Raw genomic sequence first — 26,917 nt, forward strand, 5'->3', positions numbered from 1 at the left:
ATACACACCCACACATGCACACACACATACGCACACATGCGCACTCACTCACACACACACACACATGCCCACGCTCGCACGCCCACACACACACACACACACACACACACGGGTGTGCGCACACATACGTGATGCTGTGTGTCCCACAGGGGAGAGGCGGCTGGACAATGACAAGAATAACTTTGAGAAAGGCAGCGAGGACAAGTTCACCATCGACTCCCCCAACCTCGGCCGCCTGCAAAAAATCACCATCGGCCACAACAACAAGGGCTCGTCCGCAGGCTGGTTCCTGGACAAGGTTTGTCATAGAGAGAGAGAGAGAGTGGGAGGGGGAGAGAAACTGTGTGAGAGGCAGAGGGAGAGAGAGGCAGAGGGAGAGAAAGGCAGAGAGAGAGAGAGAGAGAGAGAGAGAGAGAGACAGAGGGAGAGGGTGATGGAGAGAGAGGGAGAGAGTGAGAGCGAGTTTACTGTTGTGTTACGGTGGGTGAGGACAGGCTGTGCCGTGGCCTGGTCTCCCCTGAACCCCAGTGTGTGTGTGTGTGTGTGTGTGTGTTTGTGTGTGTTTTCCCGCTCGGGCAGGTATAATCCCTGCGTGTGTTGTATCTCTAGGTGTGCATTGACGACATTGGCAATAAAACCCTGTACGAATTCCCTGTGAACCGCTGGTTTGCGATGGACGAAGACGATGGCAAAATCCAGCGGGATGTCCTGGTGGGAGGGATGCACGCCACAGGTGAGCGAGGGAATGGGGGCTCCAGATTCCCTCCCGCTCTTAGCCTGAGGACCATTCCATCTTTTTTTCCTCTTGGTCTGACACATGTGGAAACCCATCACTGTTGCTTAAGAGTCTCCAAACTAAGCTGAGAATTCCCGACACATGGAAATCCCAGAGATAGATTGTTGGAATGGAATGCGCTCTCTCACTCTCTCCCTGGAGGGAGTCATCCTTCTTACCTAATTCCGGAAAGTATTAGGCGCAGGTTGGCAAGAGCCAAGGCTTGGGGACCCCCAGGCGTTGGGGGAACTGCTGGAGTCTAACCAGCTAAAATCACATAGCCTGCCATTGATATCAGCTACGACCACCCTACAGGAGTCTTGTAGCTCAGTGTGGAGTAAGGAAACTTGCCCAAGGTTTCACCCTCTGCCTGGAATTGAACTCAGTCTCTCGCTTGCAAAGCGAGTGCTCTAACCACTGAGCTACAAGACACAACACAACCGATTGGCTGTTGTGTTTCATCTGTAAAATACAGTCCACTTTACAGTGTGTCCGTGAAGCGCTTTTGGACGTCTGAATGACCTGATAGGGCATCATATCAAATGCAAGGATTATTCATAGAATCATAGAATTGTACAGCACAAAAAGAGGCCATTCGGCCCATCGAGTCTGTGCGGCTCTTTGAACAGAGCAATTAATGTCAGTCCCACTCCTCAGCCCTTTCCCCATAACCTGCAATCCCATCCTCTTCAAATACCCGTCCACCGCGTTTTTAAAAGTAGTTATCGAATCGGCCTCGACCGCCCTTTCAGGCAATGGGTTCCAGATCCAAACAACTCGTTGCGTTAAAATTTCTTCTCACCTCCCCTCGGCTTCTTTTAGAGACTATTTTGAATCTGTGACCCCGAGTCACCGACACACCCACCAGTGGGAACAGTTTTTCCTTTCTAACCTATCAAATCCCCTCATGATTTTGAAGACCTCTATTAGGTCCTCGTAACCTTCTCTGCTCCAATGAGAATAATCCCGGTCTCTCTCGCCTTTCCTCATCACGGTCCCTCATTCCTGGTCCCATCCTCGTAAATCTCCTCTGTACCCTTTCCAATGCCTTAACGTCCTTCCTATAGTGTGGGGCCCAGAACTGGGGCAGTATTCTAACTGAGGCCTAACCAATGTTTATATGGGTTAATCATCACCTCCTGACTCTTGTACTCTATGCCCCTATTTATAAAGCCCAGTATCCCATATGCCCTTTTTACAGCCTTATCTCCCTGTCCTGCCACCTTCAAGGATTCATTTACCTGCCCCCCCCAGGTCTCTCTGTTCTTTTGCCCCCTTTAAGATTGTATTATCGCCTATATTGGCCCTCATTCTTTATACCAAAATGCATTACCTCACATTTCTCCACATTGAAACTCATCTGCCATGTGTCACCCATTTTACCGTTCTGTCTATGTCTTCCTGCAGTCGGCTCCTATCCTTCTCACTGTTTACCCCCCTACCCAATAATATATTATTATTCTATTCAGCCCCTCGAGCCAGTTCAGCCATTTTAATTGAATCGTGGGCTGATCTGTGCCTCAACCCCAATCATTAATAAATATTAAAATGTCGATCCGATGAACTATTGCTCTGTCCAGGGATTGTTTACAATGTCTCGGTGATAACGGGCGACGTGCGAGGGGCCGGCACTAACTCCAAGATCCACATCCTGCTCCACGGCACCAAGGGGATGAAGAACAGCGGGAAGATCTTTCTAGAAGGCGGGCAGTTTGAGCGGGCGCAGATCGACATCTTCAACGTGGAGATCGCGGCGCTGCTCAGCCCCCTCAGCCGTGTCACCATCGGCCACGATAACTGCGGCGTCAGCTCAGGATGGTTCTGTGAGAAGGTGAGAGGGGAAGGCGGGGTAAATACCCGGTTATTTGCCCTAACTTGTGCCTCAGCCGCTCCGTGCTCTCATCTCTAGGCAGGGGTTTGTGGGTTCAAGCCCCCACACATCATTCCCCCCATCATCCACCCGCCCATGTTGTCTCAGTGCAGGCTGCGGCTCCAGTGTAGCACTGGGGGGGAGGGGGGGTTGTGTGGTGCGGAGAGAGCACCTCATTGACATGGAACCTCTCCTCTCCAACTTTAATAATAATAGAAATCCCGTGTTGCTGGTGTGAGCGGTTACAGCGATGGTTACGGTGATGGTGACTGTGCTACCGGTTACAGGTGGTGGTTTACTGCCCGTTCACCGGTATTGAGCAGACGTTCCCGTGTGGGAAGTGGCTGGACGAGGACGAGGGAGACGGGCTGATCGAGCGGGAGTTGTACGAGATGGTTTCACTGCGGCAGAAACGTCAAAAGAGCAAGTATCACATCCAGCCCCACCCTGACTCCGCCCCAGCCCCACCCGAACCCCGCCCCTAGCTCCACCTCAATTCCGCCCCCAGCTCCACCCTGACTCTGCCCCCAGCTCCAATGCCAGGTCCACCCTGATTCCGCCCCCAGCTCCACCCTCGACTCCTCCTCAGCTCCGCTCTCGGCTCCGCTCTCTCTCCACCCTCGGCTCTCCACTCTGCCCGAGCTCAGCCTCACCCTCCAGCGCCCAGACGTGCTCCAAGATGCTACACTCATAAAGACGCTGTTGTTGTTGTTCTTGGCATCTCTCCCCCTCTTACCCCTGCTCCAAATTCTCAATGATAGCAATCTTGTCGCTGAGTCAGAAGGTTGTGGGATCAAGCCCCACATTGGAATCGTTTAATCTAAGCGTGGAGTCCTGTAGCTCAGTGGTTAGAGCACTCGCTTTGCAAGTGAGAGACCTGAGTTCAATTCCAGGCAGAGGGCGAAACCTTGGGCAAGTTTCCTTACTCCACACAGAGCCTAATAATGATCCCTCCAAAACCAAACAATAATAAATTGGCCATTTTCAATCCACGACTGTTTGTGGGACATTGCTGTGCGCAATTGGCTGCCGCGTTCGCCCACAAATATACAGTCAATTCACTTTACAGTGTGTTCTGTGAAGCGCTTTGGGACGTCCTCCCGACGTGAAAAGCGCTATATCAAATGCAAGGATTATTATTATTATTATTATTATTATAAGCTGACACTCCAATGAGGTGCTGGTGGGGGAAATGGCACTGTCAGAGACACCATACTTCAGATGGGACATTAAACCAAAGTCCCGTCTGCCTGATCAGGTGGACGTTAAAGATCCCATGACACTACTCGAAAAGAGAAGGGAGTTTCTGTCTCTCTCTCTCTCTCTCCCGGTGTTCTGGCCAACAATCCCCAAATAAAATTGGTCAATCAATCCATAGCTGTTTGTGGGACATTACTGTGCGCAAACTGCTGTGTTTCACCCACAAAATGCAGAATAACCTCTCTCCCGGTGACTCTCCCTCTTTCTCCCGGTGACTCTCCCTCTCTCTCCTGGTGACTCTCTCTCTTTCTCCGGGTGACTCTCTCTCTCTCTCCTGGTGACTCTCTCTCTCTCCCGGTGACTCTCTCCCGGCAACTCTCTCTCTCTCTCCCGGTGACTCTCTCTCCCGGCGACTCTCTCTCTCTCTCTCCCGGCGACTCTCTCTCTCTCTCTCCCGGCGACTCTCTCTCTCTCCCGGCGACTCTCTCTCTCTCTCTCTCTCCCGGCGACTCTCTCTCTCTCTCTCCCGACGACTCTCTCTCTCTCCTGGCGGCTCTCTCTCTCTCTCCTGGTGACTCTCTCCCTCTCCCGGGGACTCTCTCTCCCTCTCTCTCTCTCCCCCGGTGATTCCCTCTCTCTCCTGGTGACTCTCTCCCTCTCCTGGTGACTCTCTCTCTCTCTCTCTCTCTCTCTCCCGGCCACACTCTCCTGGCCACTCTCTCCCGGTGACACTCTCTTTCTCCTGGTGACGCTCTCTCTCTCTCTCCTGGTGACTCTCTCTCTCCCGGCGACTCTCTCTCTCTCCTGGCCACTCTCTCCCGGCCACTCTCTCCCGGTGACGCTCTCTCTCTCCCGGCGACTCTCTCTCTCTCCTGACGACTCTCTCTCTCCCGGCGACTCTCTCAGTGATTCTCCCCTGGTGACTGTCACGGTGATGTTGTTGGCAGAGCACCCCTGGTCGCTGTGGATCTGGACGAGTGACATTAAGAGCGCCGGCACGGACGCCAGCGTCTTCCTGCAGATTTACGGCGACAAAGGCAAGAGCAACGAGATGCGCCTGGACAACAACTCCGACAACTTCGAGAACGGCCAGATTGACAAGTTCATGGTGTGTGAGCACTGGGGAGTGTCCCCCCGCGAGCGTGTCACCCCGAGCGTGTCACCCCGAGCGTGTCACCCCGAGCGTGTCACCCCGAGCATGTCACCCCGAGCGTGTCCCCACGAGCGTGTCCCCGCGAGCGTGTCAGCCGTGAGCCTGTCAGGCACAGATGGGTCAACTAGAAACGTGTCCACCACAAGCAAGTGCGGAGCAAGTGTGTGCAGAGTCCGTGTGCAAGAACCGAGTGTGCGAGGGGAATGAGCAGGATGTGAGTGTGCGGAGTGAGCGTGCGAGGAGCGTGTGTGTGAGGGACGGGTGTGCGTTCGCCAGGAGGAGATCTGAAATCACATTTGACGTTACCTCTGACTGGGAAGGACTGTAAGTGTCTGGGACATGACTTGCTGTTGGCAGATTGAGCTGCCAGACCTGGGCATCCTGACCAAGCTGAGGATCTGGCATGAGAAGAGGCACCCGTTTGCCGGCTGGCATTTAAACCGGGTATGTCCCTGGCATGTTCCCCTCACCCCCCCCCCACCATCTACACCACATTACACCAAATCCCTTCTACCCGTTAGCATCGCCCCCCTCCCACACACACGGAGCCCCTCACACTCACCCCTCGTTCCTCATGAGCTTTGGCATCCATTGAACCTTGAAGCTTATCCTAAACTTCACCGCCCCCACCCCACCCTCACCAAAGAAGTCACCATTCTTTGAATGAGCGGTTAAACCATAGTCTCATCTGCCTGGTCAGGTGTCATTTGTGGAGTCCTGTAGCTCAGTGGTTAGAGCACTCGCTTTGCAAGCGAGAGACCTGAGTTCAATTCCAGGCAGAGGGCGAAACCTTGGGCAAGTTCCCTTACTCCACACAGAGCCTAATAATAATCCCTCCAAAACCAAAAACAATAATAAATTGGTCATTTTCAATCTACGACTGTTTGTGGGACATTGCTATGCGCAATTGGCTGCCGCGTTCGCCCACAAATATACAGTCAATTCACTTTACAGTGTGTTCTGTGAAACGCTTTGGGACGTCCTCCCGACGTGAAAAGCGCTATATCAAATGCGAGGATTATTATTATTATTTGTTATTTAGACTGTTAATTTAGTGTTATTTGGAGTTGAGGTAAAGAATAGTCATGATCGAATGGCAGAACAGACTTGAGAGGCTGAATGTCCTCCTCCTGTTCCTATTTCCCTATGTGCTTATGCTATTGAAGTGTAAGGGTTCATTTATTTTCATGGCCCTGCGTTAAAGTAAGGACTGACACAAATGTTGTACAATTAACCGAGGTTTATTAATTCAGATTAATAATGGTTATAATTAACTAAAATGCATTGAATTATGCTGACGTATCCTGTAGTTCACAACGATTTAAGTCAATCAATCCCATCGTGTGGGAGAGATAGAGGAGTAATGTCAATTTAATGTCCAATTTAACGTCCAATTTGAATCCAAATATATGTCCATCAAAAGGGATCCAAGTATTATTGTACGGTTCCCCGTTGGATATCACCCAAACATATCCAGGTATTATTGTACATTTAGAGTTGTTTAAATCACAATCTTGATCTTCCTTCTTTAGAAGCTGGAATATGATTCGCGACTCCAAGTTCCAATTTCTTTTTTCTCTTTCGAATCGATCTCAGTTTATGCCGTTGATGAGGTGACCTTTCACTTTTGCAAGATGGTTCCCTTGTAAAAACTAATGCAACACAGGCTCTCTCCAGCAGCAGAACATATTTCCATGAGAGAATGACTGATAAGGAATGAAAACAGTTTGTTGCTTATAAATAGGCTTTTGTTTCCACTCTACAAAGCTCATCACAACCGACTCCCCTCATATGAGATTGATCATATGTTTCAAATATATAAACATCGCAAATATCATTTAAGATATTATTTAACATATTAATTACTGAAGTCCCACTACTCGAAAAGAGAGGGGAATTTCTCACTCCTGCCCGACAATCCCCCAGATAAAATTGGTCACTCAATCCATGGCTGTTTGCGTGAAATTGCTGTGTGCAAATTGGTTGCCGCGTTTGCCTACAAAATACACAGTGACTGCGCGTGACAGTATATCCTGAGAAGGGCACAGACGGAAACGTCAGCCTGGACTGTGAACTCTGAGACCCCAGTGAGGTGTGGGGTCTGAGCCCCCAGTGTGGGTTGTGGGCCCCCTGGTTGGGGTTGTGAGTCCTGTCTCTCTCTGTCCCCGCAGGTCAGTTTGCTGAAGTCTCTGACCCAAGAGAAATACGACTTCAAGTGTAATCGCTGGCTGGACATGAACGAGGACGACCACGAGATCATCCGGGAGCTGACAGCCGAGGGGCCCCTCGTGCCGAACGTCCTTCCCGGTGAGTTACCGTTACCCGGATTTTCTACCAACCGTCCCCAGCCCAGGAAGCCTCCCCTCTCGCTGAGGCTGGTATCCGTGGCACTAACAAGCTGCGGTTTGCCCTCCAGCAAACACTGGAGATCAAGCGCTCTGGGACGCTGCCCTGCGTGTGGGGCGCTATATAAATGCTTGTTGTAGTTGATGTTGTAGTTGATGTTATTGTTGATATTGATGATCTTGTTGTTGATAATGTTGTTGATAATGTTGTTGATAATGTTGTTGTTAATATTGTTGATGGTGTTCATGTTGTTGATGTTGTTGCTAATGTTGTTGTTGATGATGATGTTGATGATGATGTTGATGATGATGTTGATGATGTTGTTGTTGATGATGATGTTGTTGTTGATGATGATGATGATGATGATGATGTTGATGATGATGATGTTGATGATGACGATGTTGATGATGATGTTGATGATGATGTTGATGATGACGATGTCGATGATGATGTTGATGATGATGTTGATGATGATGATGTTGATGATGATGATGATTATGTTGTTGATGATGTTGTTGTTGTTGATGATGATGTTGATGATGTTGTTGATGATGTTGTTGATGATGATGATGATTATGTTGTTGATGATGTTCTTGTTGATGATGTTGTTGATGATGTTGTTGTTGATGATGATGATGATTATGTTGATGATGTTGTTGTTGTTGATGATGATGTTGATGATGTTGTTGTTGATGATGTTCTTGATGTTGTCATCGTTGTTGGCCGCTCAGTGCTGAAGTACCGGGTGGTGATCTACACGGGCACAAAGAGTGGCAGTGGCACAGATGCCAACGTGTATATCTGCCTGGTGGGAGAGCTCGGCGACACCGGGGAGAGAGCACTGTACGACAGCAAGAACAATGTCAACAAGTTTGAGAAAGCCAACGTGAGTTTCCACCGCCTTACTCCTCTGCTCCTCACTGACCCTCATTAACTGTGTGTGTGTGTGTTTCTCTGTCTCTCTCTCTATCCTTCTCTGACTCTAACCTTCTCTGACGCTCTGTGTGTGTGTGTCTCTCTCTGTGTGTCTCTATCCCTCTCTGACTTTGTGCGTGTCTTTGACTCTCTCTTGCTCGGTCTCTCTCTTTTTGACCCTGTGTGTGTGTGTCTGACTCTCTCAATCCCTTTCCCTCCCTCTCTCTGACTGTGTGTGTGTGTGTTTCGCTCTCTCTCTCTCTCTCTCTCTGACATTCTCTCTCTCCCTCCTTCTCTCTCTGTGTCTCTCACCCCAATACCCAGGCCGACGAGTTCCTGATCGAGTCAGTGAAACTGGGGCGAGTGAAGCGTGTCAGGGTGGGCCATGATGGTCGGGGAGGGACCTGCGGCTGGTACCTGGATAAGGTGGTAGTGAAGGAAGAGACAGCCCCCGAGTCCCAGGCCGTGGAGTTCCCCTGTAACAGGTCTGTGTGTGTCTGTATCTGAGAACAGGGAATCGCACCTCAAACACAAGAGTGAATAACAGTAAATGTTAATATGATAATAATCGTGGCATTGGATACGGTGCCTAATGGCGTCTTTTTTTGGTCGGTTTGCTCCGATCCGCCAGTTGACTAACACCCGGGTTCCTACTTACTTTGGCTTTGGTTCCTATGCGATCGACTTCAGGATCCTCTCACTCTCGTGTTCAAATCCCTTCACTCCCTGGACCCTCCTTCCCTCCCTCCCTCCCTCCCTCCCTCCCTCCCTCCCTCCCCCCCTCCCTCCCTCCTTCTCCGACCTCCTCACTCGCCAATCCACCACCCGGCACCTCCGCTCGACTGGCACCGGCTCCTGCTCGTCCCTCGCACCCTCCATCGCCGGTCGCGGTTTCAGTCTCTACGCTCCAAAAGTTTGGAACACTCTCCCTCAATCCCTCCGCCTTGTCCCCTCTCCCTCCTTTTTCAAGTCCCACCTGAAAACTTTCCTCTTCGACAGTGCGTACAGCCACACCACCCCCCCCCCCCACCCCACCTCGGCTCGGAGTCAGACTCCGCCACTGTTAGGCGCTCTGAGGCGCTAACCTGCGTGTAGGGCACTATATAAGTGCCAGTTGTTGTTGTTGTTACGGTGTGATTCCCTATTCCTTGTTTAGGGAAACAGAGATGTAGAGTAAGGAAACTTGCCTAAGCTTTTGCCCTGCCCAGAAATCGAACCTAAGTCCTCTCACTTGCATGGCGAGCGCATTCACTGCTGCATAACAGCACTTCACATACATTATACACACACCTTACACACCTCGTAAATATACCTTATACACACGGTAAATAAACCTAATAGGCACAGTAAATACACCTCACACACAAAATAAATACATTTCGCACACACAGTAAATACACCTTATACACTCGGTAAATACACCTTATAAACTCGTTAAATACACCTTATAAACTCATTAAATACACCTTATACACACGGTAAATAAACCTCATACACACAGCAAATACACCTCATACACACAGTAAATACACATTGTACACACAGTAAATACACATTATACAACAGTGAATACAACATGTTTCTGGAAGGGAAACACAAAAATATTACTTACCTGGCCCGCGGATGTTTCTCAAATGGGGCCTCTGGCCCTCAGCAGCCAGAAGGTTGGACCTCCCCCCCGCCCCCCCCCCGGCTTAGACTATTTAGTTCCAAGTCCTGACTTGGGGCTTGAACCCACAACCTTCTCACTCAAAAGCGAGAGTGCTACCACTGCACCACAAAGATGGCAGCACTGTTGCTTTGCGGGTTCCAGCCCCAAATTGGGACTCTGAGCTCTCAGTCCGGTGCAGTGATGAGGGAGTCCTGCTTTGTCGTAGGTGCCGCGCTTCAGATGAGATGTTAAACCGAGGTCCCGTTTGCCTGTTCAGATTGATGCTAAAGATCTCTGGCACTATTGGAAACGAGAAGGGAGTCTCTCTCTCTCTCTCCCGGTGTCCTGGCCAACCATCCTCCAGATAAAATGGGTCACTCACCTTCACGGTTGTTTCTGGGACGTTGCTGTGTGCAAACTGGATGTTGCGTTCGCCCAAAGAATACACACAGTCACTACACTTCAAAGTGAACCCTATGAAGTGCTTTGACACATCTGCTAATGTGAAAGATGCTATGCTGAACGTAAGAATTATTAATGATATTATTGTTATCGTTGTGCTTATATCTGTTTGTCTTCGTGCCCAGGTGGCTGGACAGGAATGAGGATGATGGACAGATAGTCCGGGAGCTGGTCCCAGCCGGAGATGCTCAAATGCTTAAAAGTGAGTGAACATAATAATTATTATTACTATTATAAAAATAATAAGTTTTGGTATCATCGATTGGATGATCAAAGATCTGAAAAATATCATAGAAAAATGTGAAAATTGTTGACCATTCATGGCCTACATGACATAAAAGCTGATGTTCAACGTATGTATGTATGTATGTATATATTGTGGAGTCCCCTAATGGTTAGAGCACTCACCTCGTAAGCGAGAGGAACCAGGTTCGATTCTCGGTTGGGGCAAAACCTTAGGCAAGTTTCCTTACTCCACACGCTCCTGTTTATCTAGCAGTAAATAGGAACCCAGTGGTTAGTCGATTGGCGGACCAATTTCCAGGGGTAATAATTCCTCCAGAAAAAGAAAATTGGTTACTCAATCCGTAACTGTGTTGGACTCTGCTCTGTGTAATTGGCGACTGTGATCACCCACAAAAATATACAGTCAATCCACTTTAGAATATATTCTGTGGAGGGCTTTGAGACAACAACGTACATATATATAGCACCCCCTCACGCAGGGTAGGGTCCCAGGGTCCTCTCGAAGATGTGATAAGGCATTGTATCAAATGCAAGGATTATTATAATTAGGATATTGTAGGGTTATAATAAGATGTCGCTGCTGCTGTTTCATTTCAAATCCCGTTCCGCCCTCGCGCCTCCCTACCTATTCGATCTTCTTACTCCCCACTCCACCCACTGCCTCCGCTAGGCCGGCTCCAGCCTCCTACGCCTCGTGCTCCCCTCTCCATCATTGGCAGCCGTGCTGCCAGCCACCTCTGGAACTCCCACCCTCAATCCCTCCGCCTTGCCCTCTCCCTCCCCGTTTTCAAATCTCGCCTAAAGACCTTCATTTTTGACCGTGCTTACGGTCACCTCCGCGCGCCCCCCCCCTCCCTCACCCCCTGGCTCAGGATCAGGCTCTGCCCTGTGTGACAGGCACTATATAAATGCGCTGTATAAATTTTGTGGCTGCTGTTTCATTGCAGATATCAGCTACCACGTGCTGGTGAAGACGGGGAATGTGGCCGGAGCCAGCAGTGACTCCAAGGTGTTTATCAAGCTGTACGGGGAGAAGGGCGACACCAGCCGGCAGTTCCTGGTTGTGTCGGACAATGACCTCAGGAACTACTTTGAGAGGGGCCGTGTGGATATCTTCACTGTGGAAACCATGGACATTGGCAGAGTAGGTGCTCGGGGGAGGGTGGGGGCAGATAAAGGTGGAGGGAGATCAGAGTGTAACCAACTTTGGGGTTAATGTTTGTGATGGTTTTAAGCATTGCACATATCACTAGTGTCACCCCTCCTACTGAGGGTCTTCCTCCTTCAGACCACAAACAGTCACTTTACAGCATATCCTGTGATGGGCTTTGAGACGTCTAGAAGACTTGAAACGGTACTATATCAAACGCAAGGATTATTATTTTTATATTATAACCTTGATGTTATTTATGTTGACGGTGTCTTTTTTATTCATGTGCACAATAATCTTGTTGTTATTTACGTTTATGTTAACCTGGTTATTATTAATGTTGACGGTCGCCTGTGTTTGTTTGTCTACGGTGTAGATCCACCGCCTGTTAATTGGCCATGACAATGTTGGGCTGAGGGCCGGCTGGTTCCTGGACAGCGTGCAGATCAAGGTGCCGACTCACGGCAAGGAATACATGTTCCCCTCTCACCGGTGGCTGTGCCGAGACGAGGCGGACGGCAAGACCGAGATCGAAATCTACCCCAGCGAGGTCCTGGAGATAGAGAAACGTGAGGACCACTGAGGGTACCGGTTACAGTACAGGAGGAGGCTGTCCTGCTCATTCTGTCTGTGCTAGTCCTCGCTCTCTCCCCCACTGGAGCTCTCTACTCTAACCCCATTCCCTGCTCTCTCTCTCCCCATCGTGTCTGTGCTGGTGCTCGCTCCCCCACTGGAGCTCTCTACTCTAACCCCATTCGCTGCTCTCTCCCCATCGTGTCTGTGCTGGTGCTCGCTCCCCCACTGGAGCTCTCTACTCTAACCCCATTCGCTGCTCTCTGCCCATCGTGTCTGTGCTGGTGCGCGCTCCCCCACTGGAGCTCTCTACTCTAACCCCATTCGCTGCTCTCTCTCTCCCCATCGTGTCTGTGCTAGTGCTCGCTCCCCCACTGGAGCTCTCTACTCTAACCCCATTCGCTGCTCTCTCTCTCCCCATCGTGTCTGTGCTGGTGCTCGCTCCCCCACTGGAGCTCTCTACTCTAACCCCATTCGCTGCTCTCTCTCCCCATCGTGTCTGTGCTGGTGCTCGCTCCCCCACTGGAGCTCTCTACTCTAACCCCATTCGCTGCTCTCTGCCCATCGTGTCTGTGCTGGTGCTCTCTCCCCCACTGGAGCTCTCTACTCTAACCCCATTCGCTGCTCTCTCTCTCCCCATTGTGTCTGTGCTGGTGCTCGCTCTCCCACTGGAGCTCTCTACTCTAACCCCATTCGCTGCTCTCTCCCCATCGTGTCTGTGCTGGTGCTCGCTCCCCACTGGAGCTCTCTACTCTAACCCCATCCCCTGCTCTCTCCCCATCGTGTCTGCTGGGTCAGGCGACGTGTTGCTGTCCTCCAACACTGTGTGAGTATGTGAGGTAGAGGGGTGGGGGGTTGACTGTAACACTGAGTGTGTGAGGCGGGGGTGGGGGGTGGGGGGGTACTCACTCGCCCTCTCTTGTGACCAGTGATAAACTACGAGGTACAGGTGCAGACGGGTAACGTGAGGAGCGCGGGCACCAACGCCCAGATCTTCATCCAGATTTACGGGGAGAACGGGAAAACCGAGGTCATCGACCTCCGCAGCCGCTCAGACAACTTTGAGCGAGCGGCCATGGACATCTTCAAGGTGGGTCATCGAGAGAGAGGAAGAGGGAGGGGAGATTGTGGGGTGGCGTGGGGTGTTTTGGGGTGGGTGGGGTAGTTGCCTGGATCTGATAGAGGTGTGGATGAGGGTTTTGTGTGCGTGGGGAGGATGTGGAGATAGAGGAGAACAGATTAGGAAGGACAGTTGGGGCTGTATAGATTGTGGATGGAGTCAGGTGAATTGGGACCAGGTTGCAGTTGGGTTGGGTATAGCTGGAGTGGGGTGGGGGGGGCGTTGTCAGTTGGTCAGGGTGGGGTCAAGTGGGTTCAGGACCCTATCCCATATGAGGGACTCTATATATTTATATAGCAAATTATTCTTGTTGAAAAATAATGTGTGAGTCACCCCCTCATTCTGCCTCCCTTCCTCTCCCCCCAATCCCCACCCCCCCCCCATCCCCCCATCCCCCTGCCCTGAGCAGATCCAGGCAACGGACGTGGGCAAACTGATCAAAATCCGCATCGGACACGACGGCAGTGGAATGGGGGACGGCTGGTATCTGGAGACAGTCTCCATCAGCCGGCTGAGCTGGCGACCAGCGGCCGAAGAGAAGAAGAAGAAAAAGAAAAACAAGAAGAAGAAGGGGGCGGCGGAGGAGGAGGAGACTCCGAGTGGGGGGGAGGAGGTGGTGGAAACGTTCACCTTCCTGTGTCAGCGCTGGTTGGCTACGGACGAGGAGGACGGAGAGCTGGTGGTGGAGCTGCTGCCCGAGGGTGTTGAGGACCTGGAAGGTGTGGCTCGGGGAGGGGCAGGATGGTGGTGGGAGGGGGGTAGAGGGGTGGTGGGAGAGACAGGAGGGGGGTGGGAGGAGCTGCTAACAGTGGAAATCCTGCCCCAACTGCTCAAACCATTCCCTGGCCTCCAAAGGGTTTGGGCTTCCAACCTTGTGAGCGAGCGACCAGTTTTATTGGGGGGGATTGTTGGCCAGGACACTGGGGGAGAGAGGAACTTCCTTCTCTTTGCAAATAGTGCATGGGATCTTTACCTGAACACACAGACCAGACCTTAGTTTAACGTCTCAACCAAGGACGGCACCTCCAACAATGCAACACTCCCCCAGCGCTGCATTGGAGCCTTGTCTTAAAACGGTGAGGTTGTGGAGTTGGAGGGGATTAGGACAGGAGAGGGAATTGTTTTTTTCTCCTCCTGATATTTCTCTGAGGTCTCTTTTTACACTCGCCCCATCTTCCCCCCACCCGCCGCCTTCCCCTCCTCAACACCATTCTCCCCCACAACCGATGACCACCTTTGCTCCTGCAGAGAACTCTTACGAGGTTCATGTCTTCACGGGAAAAGTAACAGGCGCGGGAACAGACGCCAACGTCTTCATCAACATCTACGGTGAAGTGGGTGACACTGGGGAGCGGCAGTTGAGGAAATCCGGCAACCTCAACAAGTTTGAGAAGGGGCAGGTTCGCTGGTTCTACGTCCATTTCCATCTTGGTTCACTCCAAATTTCGCCCCCCTCCCCGGTCCCTCTTCATCCTGTCCTCTATGCCCTCGCCCAACCCCTTCTCCCTGTGCAGGCATGTCCCTGTGTTTCCATGTTCCCATGTCCCTGTGTTCCCATATCCCCGCTTTGGCATGTCCACGCATTTGCATGTCCCCGTATTCCTGTGTCACCGTTGGCGTGCTGCTTTGTCGCGTGTTATTGGCGTGATCCCACCAGCCTGTGCTTGCGGTGTAGGAGGATGTGTTCATGCTGAAAGCCGCTGACCTGGGAACACTGAAAAAACTCCGCATCCGTCACGACAACTCCAGTGGCAGCGCCGGCTGGTTCCTCAATGAGGTGGAGATCGTCGACCTGAAGGATGACACCTTGTGAGTATCTGGGGGGAGAGAGGATCTGAGGGGGCAGTAGATGGTATCTCCTTATAACAGAAGGTGACATGTTTGGCAACGGAATGTCGAAATCAAGCACAGCTCTCTGACGGTCTCTAATCCAGGAGGGTCCGCAGTATTCCAGGGCACTGGAGATGACAGCACAGCCCAGCCTGGCTCATCGCAGGATCTAAGGGACCAGTCGCTGAGGGCAGGGAATCCTCCCACTCAGTTAACCCTGCAAGCCATAGCCCTAACAGGTAGGGTGTTCCCAGCGGGTCAAGCAGCGGGAAAGCTTGCCAGGCAGCGATATCAATGACAAGCTGTGTGGTTTAACTGGTTAGACTCCCAACAGTTACCCCAACACACACTCTGGGGTCCCCAAAACTTGGCTCTTGCCAACCTGGGCCTAGTACTTTCTGGAATTAGGTTTGGAGACTCTTAAACACGGTGATGGGTCTGAGGGGGGAAAAAGAGTGAGGATCTAAGGGGGGAGAGAGCGCAAGGACCTAATACCTCCCCTGACACCCCCAGGTATTTCTTCCCCTGTGAGCGCTGGTTGGCTGTGGATGAAGATGATGGACAGATTGCGAGGGAGCTGGTGCCGGTGAATGAGGCTTTCCTGAAGAAAGGCTCAGATGATGAGCAAGCTACACTCGGGCTGGAGCAGAAAGGTCAGGAGCTCAGCCAACAGGACACACCTGGAAACAGCGTCCAGCTGGAATTCTGTGTCAACAGCAACAACACATTACATTTGCACAGCGACTTTCATGTCAGGAGGACGTCCCAAGGCACTGGACAGTCAGGAATTTGGACCCAAGCTGGGGGTTGGGATTAGGGAGGGTGGAGGGCAGGGAGGGTAGGGGTAGGAGGGTGGCCAAGAGTGCATTCGAAGAGGAGGGTCTCGAGATGGACATTAAAGGGGGCACAGGAGGGGGCGAGGTGAAGGGACTATGGGGTGGAGTTACAAAGGGTGGGCAGAAAGACTAAAGGCCTGACCGTGGATGGTGGGTTGGACCGGGTGGGTAACAGGGAGCAAGCCGGAGTCTGCTGAGTGGAGGGAGCGGACAGTTCGGTATGGGCTCAGCAGGTCGCAGAGGTAGGGAGGAGCTAGGCTCGAGAGGGCTTGTCCAGCTCTGGTCAGGCCGAGCCTGGAGTACCGATTCCAGCTGTGGTCAGGGATGGACTCAATGTTCTTTGGTGTAGCTATGGTCAGGTTTGGTGCTGGTGTGTATAACTGTGTGTATAACCAATGCTCTCTGTATCTGGCAGCTCAGTCCACCACCTACACCGTGAGGGTCAAAACTGGGGACAAGAAAAACGCAGGCACCGACTCCAACATCTTCATCAACCTTTACGGGGAGCACGACGACACCGGTACATGGAGCGAGGCGGGGTCAGCAGAGGGGTGGGGCGTGGCCAGGGCGGGGGTCAGCAGAGGGGTGGGGTGTGGCCAGGGCAGGGTCAGGAATCGGGAGAGGCGGGAGTGAGGGTGGAGTCAGGGTGGGGTCGGTGCAGAGTGAGGGCAGGCTCAGGGTGGGGTCAGGGTAGGGTTTGGACGGGGTCTGGGCAGGGATAGGATGAGGCTGAGGTAGCGGGTTTGGGTCAGGGTGGGGCCGACGTTTGGTGGTTGTATTTTTTCAGACCATTTCTCACCTCGCTCCCCGCGCCCCCCAGAGGCTGACATATCGGTGGGGAGGGGGGGGTGGGGGGTAGCCCATCATCATGCTTAACAGTCTCCAAACTTGTGAGAATTCCGCAACCCTGTCTCCCTCCCCTCCCCACCCCGTTCCGGCTGTCCCCTCCCTCTCCTGCTCACCCTATCCACCCCTCCCTCCATCCGGTAGTCATGTAGTGGTTAGAGCGCTCGCCTTGGAAGTGGGAGGACCCGGGTTTGATTCCCGGGCAGGGCGAAACCTTAGGCAAGTTTCCTTACTCCGCACACCTCTGTTTACCCTGCTCACCTAGTAAATAATAATAGTTTGGTCACTCAATCTACGACTGTTTGTGCGACGCTGCTGTGTCCGATTGGCTCTTCTTCCAAAAAACACACAGTCACTACACTTTGTAGTATATTCTGCGAAGCGCTTTGAGACGTCTCAAAGGTGTGATAAGGCCCCGTATCAAATGCAAGGATAATAATTATTATTATTATATCCTCACCCTGTCCTCATGTTTCCCTCTCTCCTTCACCCTATCCCCCTCCCCCAGGTGTCGTGAACCTCAAGTCCTCGAAGATGAACAAGAACAAGTTTGAGCGAGGACAGGTGGACGAGTTTATAGTGGAGGCCGTGGACCTGGGGCCACTCAGGAAGATCCGAGTCGGACACAACAACTGCAGTGAGTACCCCCCCCCCACCCCCCGCCGCGCCCCCACGGTCTCAGAACCATTTCATTTTCTGCTCAGCCGGGTGTCTGACACATGAGGAAACCCATCACCATTGCTTAAGAGTCTCCAAACCAAACGGAGAATTCCCTGCATCCCATCTCCGCACGGGAATCCCAGAGATAGATTGTTGGAATGGAATGCGCTCTCTCACTCTCTCCCTGAGGGACACATCCTGCTTACCTCGTTCCAGAGAGTATTAGGTGCAGGTTGGCAAGAGCCATAGCCCTAACAGGTAGGGTGATCCTAGCAGGACAAGCAGCGGGAAAGCTTGCCAAGTCTGCGTTGGGGTAACTGCTAGTGCTAAATTGTATAGTTTGCTGAGGCATCGACAACACCAAATTGCACTTATACAGCGCCTTTCATGAAATGAGGACGTCCAAAGATGCTGGACGATTAAGGGTTTGCACCCGAACTGTGGGTTGGGATCAGAGAGGGGTGGAGGGCAAGGGAGGGGGTGGGGGTGGAAGAAGAAAAGTCCCAAAAGGAAGGTCTTGAAACGGGCCCTGAAGGAGGCAAGGGAGGAGGCGAGGATGGAGTTCCAGAGGGTGGAGGCAGAAAGGCTGAAGGCCTGATAGTCGATGGTGGAGCATATCTGGGGGTGGGAGGGGTGGGTGGACATTGATTAGTCTAGTGCCTGAAGAGTGGAGGGAGCAAACAGGTTGTGTGTGTGTTTGGGGGGATGGGAGGGTGAGGAGACAACGGGCCGAGTGGGCTCCATCTGTGCAGTGAGTTGCCTGTGTTCTCAGTGTTCATTCCCCCCACCCAGATGGGTCTCCCGGCTGGTTCCTGGATTGGGTGGAGATTGACGCTCCCTCTCTCGGACGGCGGCTGAGGTTCCCGTGCGGGCGATGGCTGGACAAGAGGGAGGATGACGGAGCCATTGTGCGGGACCTTGTCCCCGCGAGCTTGCAAACCGTGGAATATGTGCCATGTAAGTGGGGATTCACAGCGGGAGTGAGCGGGTAGGAGTTGGGGCCGTTGCGAGTGTGGACGATGGGAGTGAGTGGGCGGCTGCCCGCGGTGTGAGACAGTGGCAGAGCCGGGCGATGTTGTGGAGGTGGGGGAAGGCAGTGTCGGTCTCTCTCACTGCACTGTGCGCGGTGGGGGGCGGGGGGTGTGTGCTGTGTGGGGATGGGGGCTGTGTTGGGGGTGCTGTGTGCGTGGCGGGGGTTGTGTGTGCGGGGTGGGGCTGTGTGTTTGTGGGGTGAGGGGCTGTGTGTGTGTGGGGTGGGATGCTGCGTGTATGGGGTGCTGTGTGTTGTGTGGGGGGGGTTGGGGAGAGCTGTGTGTGGGGCGCGGGGGGGTGGCTGTATGTGTGTGTGAGGCTGACCCTCGTCGTGCTGTGCTAGTTGTGCCCTACGAGATCACGGTATTCACCAGTGACCGTTACGGAGCGGGAACGGACGCTGACGTCTCTGTGGTGCTGTACGGCCTGGACGGGGTCTGTAGCCAGAAGAGGTCCCTGTGTGTCAACAAGCGGGAGCGACGCATGTACTTCAAGAGAGGAGCCACCAACAAGTTCATCGTGGAGGTGAGTCTGAGTGGGGCAGCGGGGTTGGGGGGGGGGGGTGGGTGTGGGTGGGGGATGAGTTGGGGGCGCAAGGATGGAGTGCAGAGCGCCAGCAATCCTTTATATAATGTGCAACGCAGCTGAGAAACTTTATACAGTGATCAACCACAACTTACACAGTGTCCTTCATGCAGGTTAGCGTCCCAGAGCGCTTAACAATGGCGGAGCCTGGCACCGAGCCAGGGTTGGGGGGTGGGTGGGAGGAGGTGACCGTAAGCACCGTCAAAGTGGAAGGTCTTCAGGCGTGATCTGAAGATGGGGAAGGAAGGGGCGAGGCGGAGGGATTGAGGGAGAGTGTTCCAGAGTTTCGGGGCCTATTGGATGAAAGCGCGGCCACCAGTGATGGAGCGGAAGGGACGAGGGGCAAACGGGAGGCCAGAGGCCAGAGCGGAGGCAGCTGGTAGTGGAGTGGGGAGTGGGAGTCGGAGAGATAGGGAGGTGCCAGGGCATGAAGTGATTTGTAGAGGATCTTGAAGTCGATCAGTTCTGTGATAGGGAACAGTGACGAGCACTGGGGTGATGGGCATGGAGTTTAGTGCAGGTGACTATGAGTGGTGGAGTTCTGTATTAACTGTAGTTTATGGGTAGTAGAGCTGGGGAGGCCACCAAAGAGGGCATTGGAGTAGTGCCAGTATTGACAGACAGGCAGGCTGGCACGGTGTGACTGGCAGGGAGGCAGGCTGGCACGGTGTGACTGGCAGGGAGGCAGGCTGGCACGGTGTGACTGGCTGGGAGGCAGGCTGGCACGGTGTGACTGGCAGGGGGGCAGGCTGGCACGGTGTGACTGGCAGGGGGGCAGGCTGGCACGGTGTGACTGGCAGGGGGCAGGCTGGCACGGTGTGACTGGCAGGGGGGCAGGCTGGCACGGTGTGACTGGCAGGGAGGCAGGCTGGCACGGTGTGACTGGCAGGGAGGCAGGCTGGCACGGTGTGACTGGCAGGGAGGCAGGCTGGCACGGTGTGACTGGCAGGGAGGCAGGCTGGCACGGTGTGACTGGCAGGGAGGCAGGCTGGCACGGTGTGACTGGCAGGGAGGCAGGCTGGCACGGTGTGACTGGCAGGGAGGCAGGCTGGCACGGTGTGACTGGCTGGGAGGCAGGCTGGCACGGTGTGACTGGCAGGGAGGCAGGCTGGCACGGTGTGACTGGCAGGGAGGCAGGCTGGCACACACACCGTGTAACATTAAAAACTCATCCCTCCCTCTTCTCTATCTCACTCTTTACCTCTCGCTGTCTCTGTCTTTGTCTCTTTCTGTTTTTCTCTCTCTTCCTCCCTCTCCCCCCCTCTTCCTCATCCCTTCTCGCCCCCCCCCTCTTCTCGCCTCCCCTTCTCGCCCCCTCTTCTCTCCCGCTCTCTGCTGTTATCATCCCCCCTCCACCCCCTCTCTGCCCCTTCTCTCTCCCCCCACCCCTTCCCCCCCCCTCCTCTTTGCCCCCCAGCTGGCAGACGTGGGGGAGAGTATAGAGAAGCTGCGGGTTGAACACAATGGACGGGGCCTGAACTCAGGTTGGCATCTGGACCGTGTGGAGATCCGCCGACTGCTTCCCAAGGGAAAGGTGAGGGAATACCGGGAAAGCCAGGAAGTGGGGCTCAGCAATGCATGGTGACAAGGTACACTTAAGGGTGTGGTGGTGATTTTTTTGGGTCAGCCTTTACTAAACCACATTATATTTTTGGGGAGGGTCAGCCAGGTGTCTAACACGTACGGAAACCCATCACCATTGCTTAAGAGTCTCCAAACCAATCCAAGCTGAGAATTCCCTGCATCCCACCTACACATGGAAGTCCCAGTGATAGGTTTTTGGAATGAATGCGCTCTCTCACTCTCCCTGGAGGGAGAAATCCTGCTTACCTAATTCCAGGGAGTATTAGGCGCAGGTTGGCAAGAGCCAAGGCTTGGGGACCCCAGAGTGTGCGTTGGGGGTAACCAGCTAAAACCACATAGCTTGCCATTGAGAGCGCTGATGGAGGGTGAGTGTGGGGGATGTTTAGGACAGGGAGAGAGGGTGTGTGAGTATATGTTGATGCCACTGACTGACAGTAATCGCCGTGCACAGGGCTCGGAGACGGTGATCTTCCCTTGTGAGCGCTGGCTGGCCAAGTCCGAGGATGATGGTGAGATCGTTCGGGAGCTGGTGCCCAGCACCATCATCCAGGAGCGTTTGCAGCGAGATGGCACGTTAGCCTGCAGCGAGACCGATGTGGAGGAGCCACTAGAGAGTGAGTGATAGCGGGCGCGCTCTCGTCTCCCAGGCAGGAGGTTGTGGGTTCAAGCCCCACGTCAGGATTTGGAATCGCATAGTCTAAGCTGACGCTCCAATGCAGCGCTGAGGGGGTGTTGCATGGTCGAAGCTGCGGTCCCTAGGATGAGACATTAAACCGGTCTGCCTGTTCACGTGAATCATAGAATCTTACCGCACAGAAGGAGGCCATTCGGCCCATCGTGCTCTTTGAAAGAGCTGCCAACTAGTCCCACCCCCCCCCCGCAATGGAATCGTATGTTGTCAAAGATCCCCGGGCACTATTCAAAAAAAAGAAAGGAGTTTCTCTCTCTCCCGGTGTCCTGGCCAGCAATCGACCAGATAGAATCAGCCACTCGCTCTATAGCTGTTTGTGGGACGCTGCTGTGTGCAAATTGGTTGTCTCATTTCACCCCCATAATACACATTATATTCTGGAAACCGCTTCGAGACAACTCAGCAACGTGATAAGGCGCTATATCATATAGAGGTGTTTCGTGGTGGCAGTGATTTGTGTCCGAATGGCTTCTGCGAGGAGGTGTGGGTCAAATCCGTGGCCATTTTTTTTTGTGTCTCGACGGTGACACCCCGAGCTTCTCCCTGCGTCCTGATGACATTCATAAACCCTGCGAAATGTTTGGATGGTGTAGAATTAGGTTGGCAGGTTTACAATTTTAATCAGGAAGTGACGGCAACAGCACGTCAACAACAACAACTTGTATTTATATGGCGTCCCCTCATTGCAGAGCAGAGAGCACAGCTTGCGAACTGACATCAGCAACGATGCGCTAACCTGGAAGTACTGACCAGCGGCCATGGTTTTGCCTGCACCCCGGTCTGCGTCTGTTGAGGGTTCTGATGTTAGAATGTGAGTTCCTGTTTCCTCAGCTCACACCTACAAGGTGTCCGTCTCCACCGGAGACGTCTATGGAGCCGGGACTGATGCCAACGTCTTCCTCACTGTCTACGGGGACCTGGGAGACACCGGCGAGCGCAAACTCAGCAAATCCGAGGACCACTCCAACAAGTTTGAGCGAGGACAGGTCAGTAAGAGAGGAGCAGGGGCTCTGGGGGTGGGAGAGAGGGTCTGGGGTTAGAGAGAGAGATGGGGTTAGAGGGTTAGAGAGAGAGAGAGAGAGGGGTGTCTGGGGTTAGAGAGAGAGAAGGGGTCTGGGGTTGGAGAGAGAGGGGATCTGTAGTTAGAGCGAGAGAGATGGGGTCTGGGGTTAGAGAGAGAGAGGGGGGGGGTCTGGAGTTAGAGAGAGAGAGGGGGTCTGGGGTTGGAGAGAGAGGGGAGGTCTGGGGTTAGAGAGAGAGGGGGTGGTCTGGGGTTAGAGAGAGAGAGAGTGGGGGTGGGTCTGGGGTTAGAGAGAGAGAGGGGGTCTGGGGTTGGAGAGAGAGTCTGGGGCTGCAGTGATGGGGGGTTGGTGGTGGCTGCTCTCCCCACAGTGACCACCTCTTGCTGTGACCTGGCCAGGTGGACACCTTCACGATGGAGGCTGTAGACCTGGGGCAGATTTACAAGATCCGGATTCGGCACGACAACACGCTGGCGAGCGCGGAGTGGTACCTGGAGCAGGTGGAGGTGGTGGACGAGAACACAGAGGAGGTCTCGGTCTTCCTGTGCGAGCGCTGGCTCTCCAGAACCAGAGAGGACAAGAGGATCGACCGGGTTTTGTACATCAAGGTACATCATTCAATCCACCACTGTTTGTGGGACGCTGCCGTGCGCAATTGTGGAGTCCTGTAGCTCAGTGGTTGGAGCACTCGCTTTGCAAGTGCCGAGTTCAATCCCCGGCAGAGGGCGAAACCTCGGGCAAGTTTCCTTACTCCACACAGAGCCGAATAATAATCCCTCCAAAACCCAAAACAATAATAAATTGGTCATTTTCAATCCACGACTGTTTGTGGGACATTGCTGTGCGCAATTGACCGCCGCGTTCGCCCACAAATATACAGTCAATTCACTTTACAGTGTGTTCTGTGAAGCGCTTTGGGACGTCCTCCCGACGTGAAAAGTGCTATATCAAATGCAAGGATCATTATCATTATTATTCACCCGGACACCTGTGTGTTTCTCTCCTCTCAGGGTTATGAGGGCGATAGGAAGAGCCTCGTCCCATCCACCCAGGGGTCAAAACTGAGTCTCAGCAACGTTCAGCTCAGGAGCCTAACAGAGGGGTCGACAGAGGAGGGAACCAGTGAGTGACTGTTATACAACACCATGTTACACCGACACAATAACAACGATAACAACAAAATAACAACAGCAACAACACAGTAACAGAAACAATAACAACAACAACACAGTTACAGTAACAATAACAACAACACAGTAACAGTAACAGTAACAACACAGTAACAATAACAACAACAACACAGTAACAGTAACAACAACACAGTAACAGTAACAATAACAACAATAATACGTTACACTTATACATAACAACAAAATAATCAGTAACAGAAACAGAGTAACCATAAACACAATAACAGCAACAATAAAGTAAGAATAAGAAGACATTACACTTATATAAGTAATTTGGGGTCAGTCTGAGACGTGTGGAACAACAACAACAACAACACGATTGCATTTATAGAGCGCCTTTCACGTCGGGAGGACGTCCCAAGGCGCTGTACAGTTGGGTCAGGACCCGAGCATTGGGGAAATGGTCAGGGTGACGGGAGGGAAGGGAGGGAGCGAGGAGGGGGAAATGGTCAGGGTGAGGGGGAGGGAAGGGAGGGAGCGAGGAGGGGGTAGAGAGTCGAGAGGGGAGCTGAAGGCTGAAGGTCAAAGAGAAAGGTCTTGAGACCGGCCTTGAAGGAGGAAAGGGAGGAGGCGGCGAAGGCGCTGGGGGATGGAGTTCCAGTGGTAAAGAGTATCCACAGCAAACTGAGAGACGCGGGTACATCACCGACTGGAAATGTCCCTGGGCCTGGAATAGAATATTCACTCCCTTGCTGGAGGGACACTTTCTGCTCACCTAATTCTGGAGAGTATCAGGCACCGCGGTGTTGGCAAGAGCCAAGGCTTAGGGACCCCAGAGTGTGCGTTGCAGTAACTGCTGGTGTTACTCCAACACACACTCCAGCAAAAAAAAAACATTGGAGAGATTGACTGACAGAGAAAGCAGGAAAGGCAGAGAGACGGAGAGGGAGAGAAGAAGTGAGACGGGCAGAGTGCGGGACCGAGACAGCCAGAAAGAGAGTGAGATATAGACATGGTGCGCTACCACAGCGACAATCTGAGTCAACAACAACAGCAAATGTCATTTACACAGTACCTTTCACATCAGGAGGACGTTCCAAGGCGCTGGACAGTCAGGGATTTGGACCTGAGCTAGGTTTATGGGATCATTGGGGGTGGAGGGCAGGAGGGTAGAGGTAGGAGGGTGACCGCAGGCACGGTCGAAGCGGAGGGGCTTGAGACGGGCCTTGAAGGAGGCAAGAGAGGGGGCAAGGCAAAGGGACTGTGGGATGGAGTTCCAGAGGGTGAGGACAGAGAAGCTGAAGGCCTGACCGTTGATGGTGGGGCGGGCTGTGTGGGGAATGTGGAGAAGGTTGGAGCCCGCTGAGTGGAGGGAGCGGACAGGTCAGTAGGGACTCCCCAGCTTCGGGTCAGTATTATACAGACTGTTCCATGTGATGAGCTGAAAACTGTACTGTTTGCATATCGACATTAGGGCCCCTCACTCGCAGTTGATGTTCCTCTGCCCCTGTCTGTTCCTAGTTATCCCGTACCACATCACCATCACCACGAGCGTCCAACGAGAGGCCGGCACCATGAGCCGGGCTTTCATCATCATCATGGGTCCTCAGAGGATGCGCACGGCCAGGCTCTGGCTGGAACTGCCGCCCGGGAAGAAAGGATTTGTTCCCGGGTCAGTGGAAAACTTCATGGTCAACGGACTGGATGTTGGGGAGATTAAGAAGATTGAGGTAGGACTGAGCGAAGGGGTAAGTTAGGGTCACTTCAAAGGCTCACATTCAGGACCCTTGTCTTAACCTTCCAATCCCTTGACACTGGTACCCTTTCCTTATCTCTGCAAACTCACCTTGCCCCACTCTCCTGCCCACACTCTCTGCTCCAACTCAGGTCATGCACCTCAGACCCTTAGCTCAGTGGTTAGAGCAGTCACCTCGCAAGCAAGAAGACCCGGGTTTGATTCCCGGGCAGAGCGAAACCTTGGGCAAGTTTCCTTACTCCACACGCCTCTGTTTGCCGAGCAGTAAGTAGGAACCCGGTTATTAGTCAATTGGTAAATTGCTTTCCGGGGGATAATAATACCTCCAAAAAAAAAACATTTGGTCACTCAATCCTCGGCTGTTTGTGGGACGCTGTTGTGCACAATTGGCTGCTGCATTTCATCCACAAAATACAGTCAATTCACCTTACAGTATGTCCTGTGAAACGCTTTGAGATGTCTCAACAACGTGAGATAAGGCGCTATATCAAATGCAAGGACTATTTATACATTAAAACAACCCTTCAGAAACAATGGCAGATGTCACCGCTATGTTACCTGACGGAGGTCAGGTGAGATCTGGAAAAATTAATCTTTTCTCGTCTTTCCTGGGAATTTTCTTCGGTGACTCTGCTCCTGTTTCTCTCCGGACACAGTTGGGCCATGATGGAGCCACGCCAGAGAGCTGCTGGTTAGTGGACGAGCTGGAGGTCTCTGTGCCCACCAAAGGAGTCATGTACATGTTCCTCTGTAACTGCTGGCTGGCCAAGGATCGAGGGGACGGCCTGACCTCACGGATCTTCAGCATCCTGGACGCTGAGAACGTTAACATCGGGCAGAAGGTGGGTGTGAGCAGTGAGCCCTGGGTCACTCCAATAAAAATTGATCACTCGATTCACGACTTTTTGTGGGACACTACTGTGCGCAATTGGCTGCTGCGTTTCGCCCATAAAATACACAGTCACTACACTTTACAGTTTACTACCCTATGAAGTGAATGGGTCAGACCAAGCCTTGGCTTTAGATACACTGTGTTAGCAGAGAAAATCATGGAGAAAATCATCCCCCGGAACGGATGCGGCCCATGGACCAGTTGGACCACCCTGATCTCGGGAATGGTGCTTGGGAATGTTATTGGGAGTGGAATTCCTTGCTTGCCCGGTCAGGAGTCTGTGTGATGTCTGCCTGTGTGATTTTTCGGCAGGTTCTCTATGAAATGACGGTGGTCAATGGTGACATCCAGAACGCTGGCACCGACTCCAATATCTACATGACAGTGTTTGGAGCCAATGGGAGCACCGATGAGATGCTGCTGGATAAGAACGGGGACAGGTGGGTGGTCGGGGAGTCAGACCTGCCCACCGTTCCCTGACTCATTCCCTCTCCCATATATAGAGTCTCGTAGCGTATTGGTTAGAGCACTAGCCTCGCAAGCGAGAAGACCCGGCTTTGATTCCCGGGCGGGGCAAAACCTTAGGAAAGTT

The 26,917-nt window shown here is 52.8% G+C and overlaps 1 protein-coding gene across 1 annotated transcript in view; it reads left to right on the top strand.

Annotated features, from left to right (window-relative positions):
* The window catches only part of loxhd1a (lipoxygenase homology PLAT domains 1a), a 47,532-nt gene that overhangs the window by 13,125 nt on the left and 7,490 nt on the right, over window positions 1–26,917 (top strand). The window contains exons 6-34 of the mRNA XM_042332000.1: window positions 150–298; window positions 610–733; window positions 2,356–2,606; window positions 2,933–3,068; window positions 4,793–4,953; window positions 5,356–5,442; window positions 7,170–7,305; window positions 8,076–8,230; window positions 8,584–8,744; window positions 10,498–10,574; window positions 11,566–11,762; window positions 12,145–12,337; window positions 13,271–13,431; window positions 13,871–14,180; window positions 14,710–14,861; window positions 15,137–15,270; window positions 15,805–15,944; window positions 16,543–16,647; window positions 17,482–17,610; window positions 18,426–18,590; window positions 19,009–19,190; window positions 20,668–20,784; window positions 21,286–21,448; window positions 22,357–22,511; window positions 22,946–23,155; window positions 23,558–23,669; window positions 25,199–25,407; window positions 26,090–26,275; window positions 26,638–26,765. Coding sequence (XP_042187934.1) covers window positions 150–298; window positions 610–733; window positions 2,356–2,606; window positions 2,933–3,068; window positions 4,793–4,953; window positions 5,356–5,442; window positions 7,170–7,305; window positions 8,076–8,230; window positions 8,584–8,744; window positions 10,498–10,574; window positions 11,566–11,762; window positions 12,145–12,337; window positions 13,271–13,431; window positions 13,871–14,180; window positions 14,710–14,861; window positions 15,137–15,270; window positions 15,805–15,944; window positions 16,543–16,647; window positions 17,482–17,610; window positions 18,426–18,590; window positions 19,009–19,190; window positions 20,668–20,784; window positions 21,286–21,448; window positions 22,357–22,511; window positions 22,946–23,155; window positions 23,558–23,669; window positions 25,199–25,407; window positions 26,090–26,275; window positions 26,638–26,765 — 4,585 coding nt within the window. The remainder of the gene's footprint in view (window positions 1–149; window positions 299–609; window positions 734–2,355; window positions 2,607–2,932; window positions 3,069–4,792; window positions 4,954–5,355; window positions 5,443–7,169; window positions 7,306–8,075; window positions 8,231–8,583; window positions 8,745–10,497; window positions 10,575–11,565; window positions 11,763–12,144; window positions 12,338–13,270; window positions 13,432–13,870; window positions 14,181–14,709; window positions 14,862–15,136; window positions 15,271–15,804; window positions 15,945–16,542; window positions 16,648–17,481; window positions 17,611–18,425; window positions 18,591–19,008; window positions 19,191–20,667; window positions 20,785–21,285; window positions 21,449–22,356; window positions 22,512–22,945; window positions 23,156–23,557; window positions 23,670–25,198; window positions 25,408–26,089; window positions 26,276–26,637; window positions 26,766–26,917) is intronic.

Source organism: Callorhinchus milii, unplaced genomic scaffold (genome assembly GCF_018977255.1).
Source record: "Callorhinchus milii isolate IMCB2004 unplaced genomic scaffold, IMCB_Cmil_1.0 Scaffold1, whole genome shotgun sequence".
Lineage (NCBI taxonomy): Eukaryota > Metazoa > Chordata > Chondrichthyes > Chimaeriformes > Callorhinchidae > Callorhinchus > Callorhinchus milii.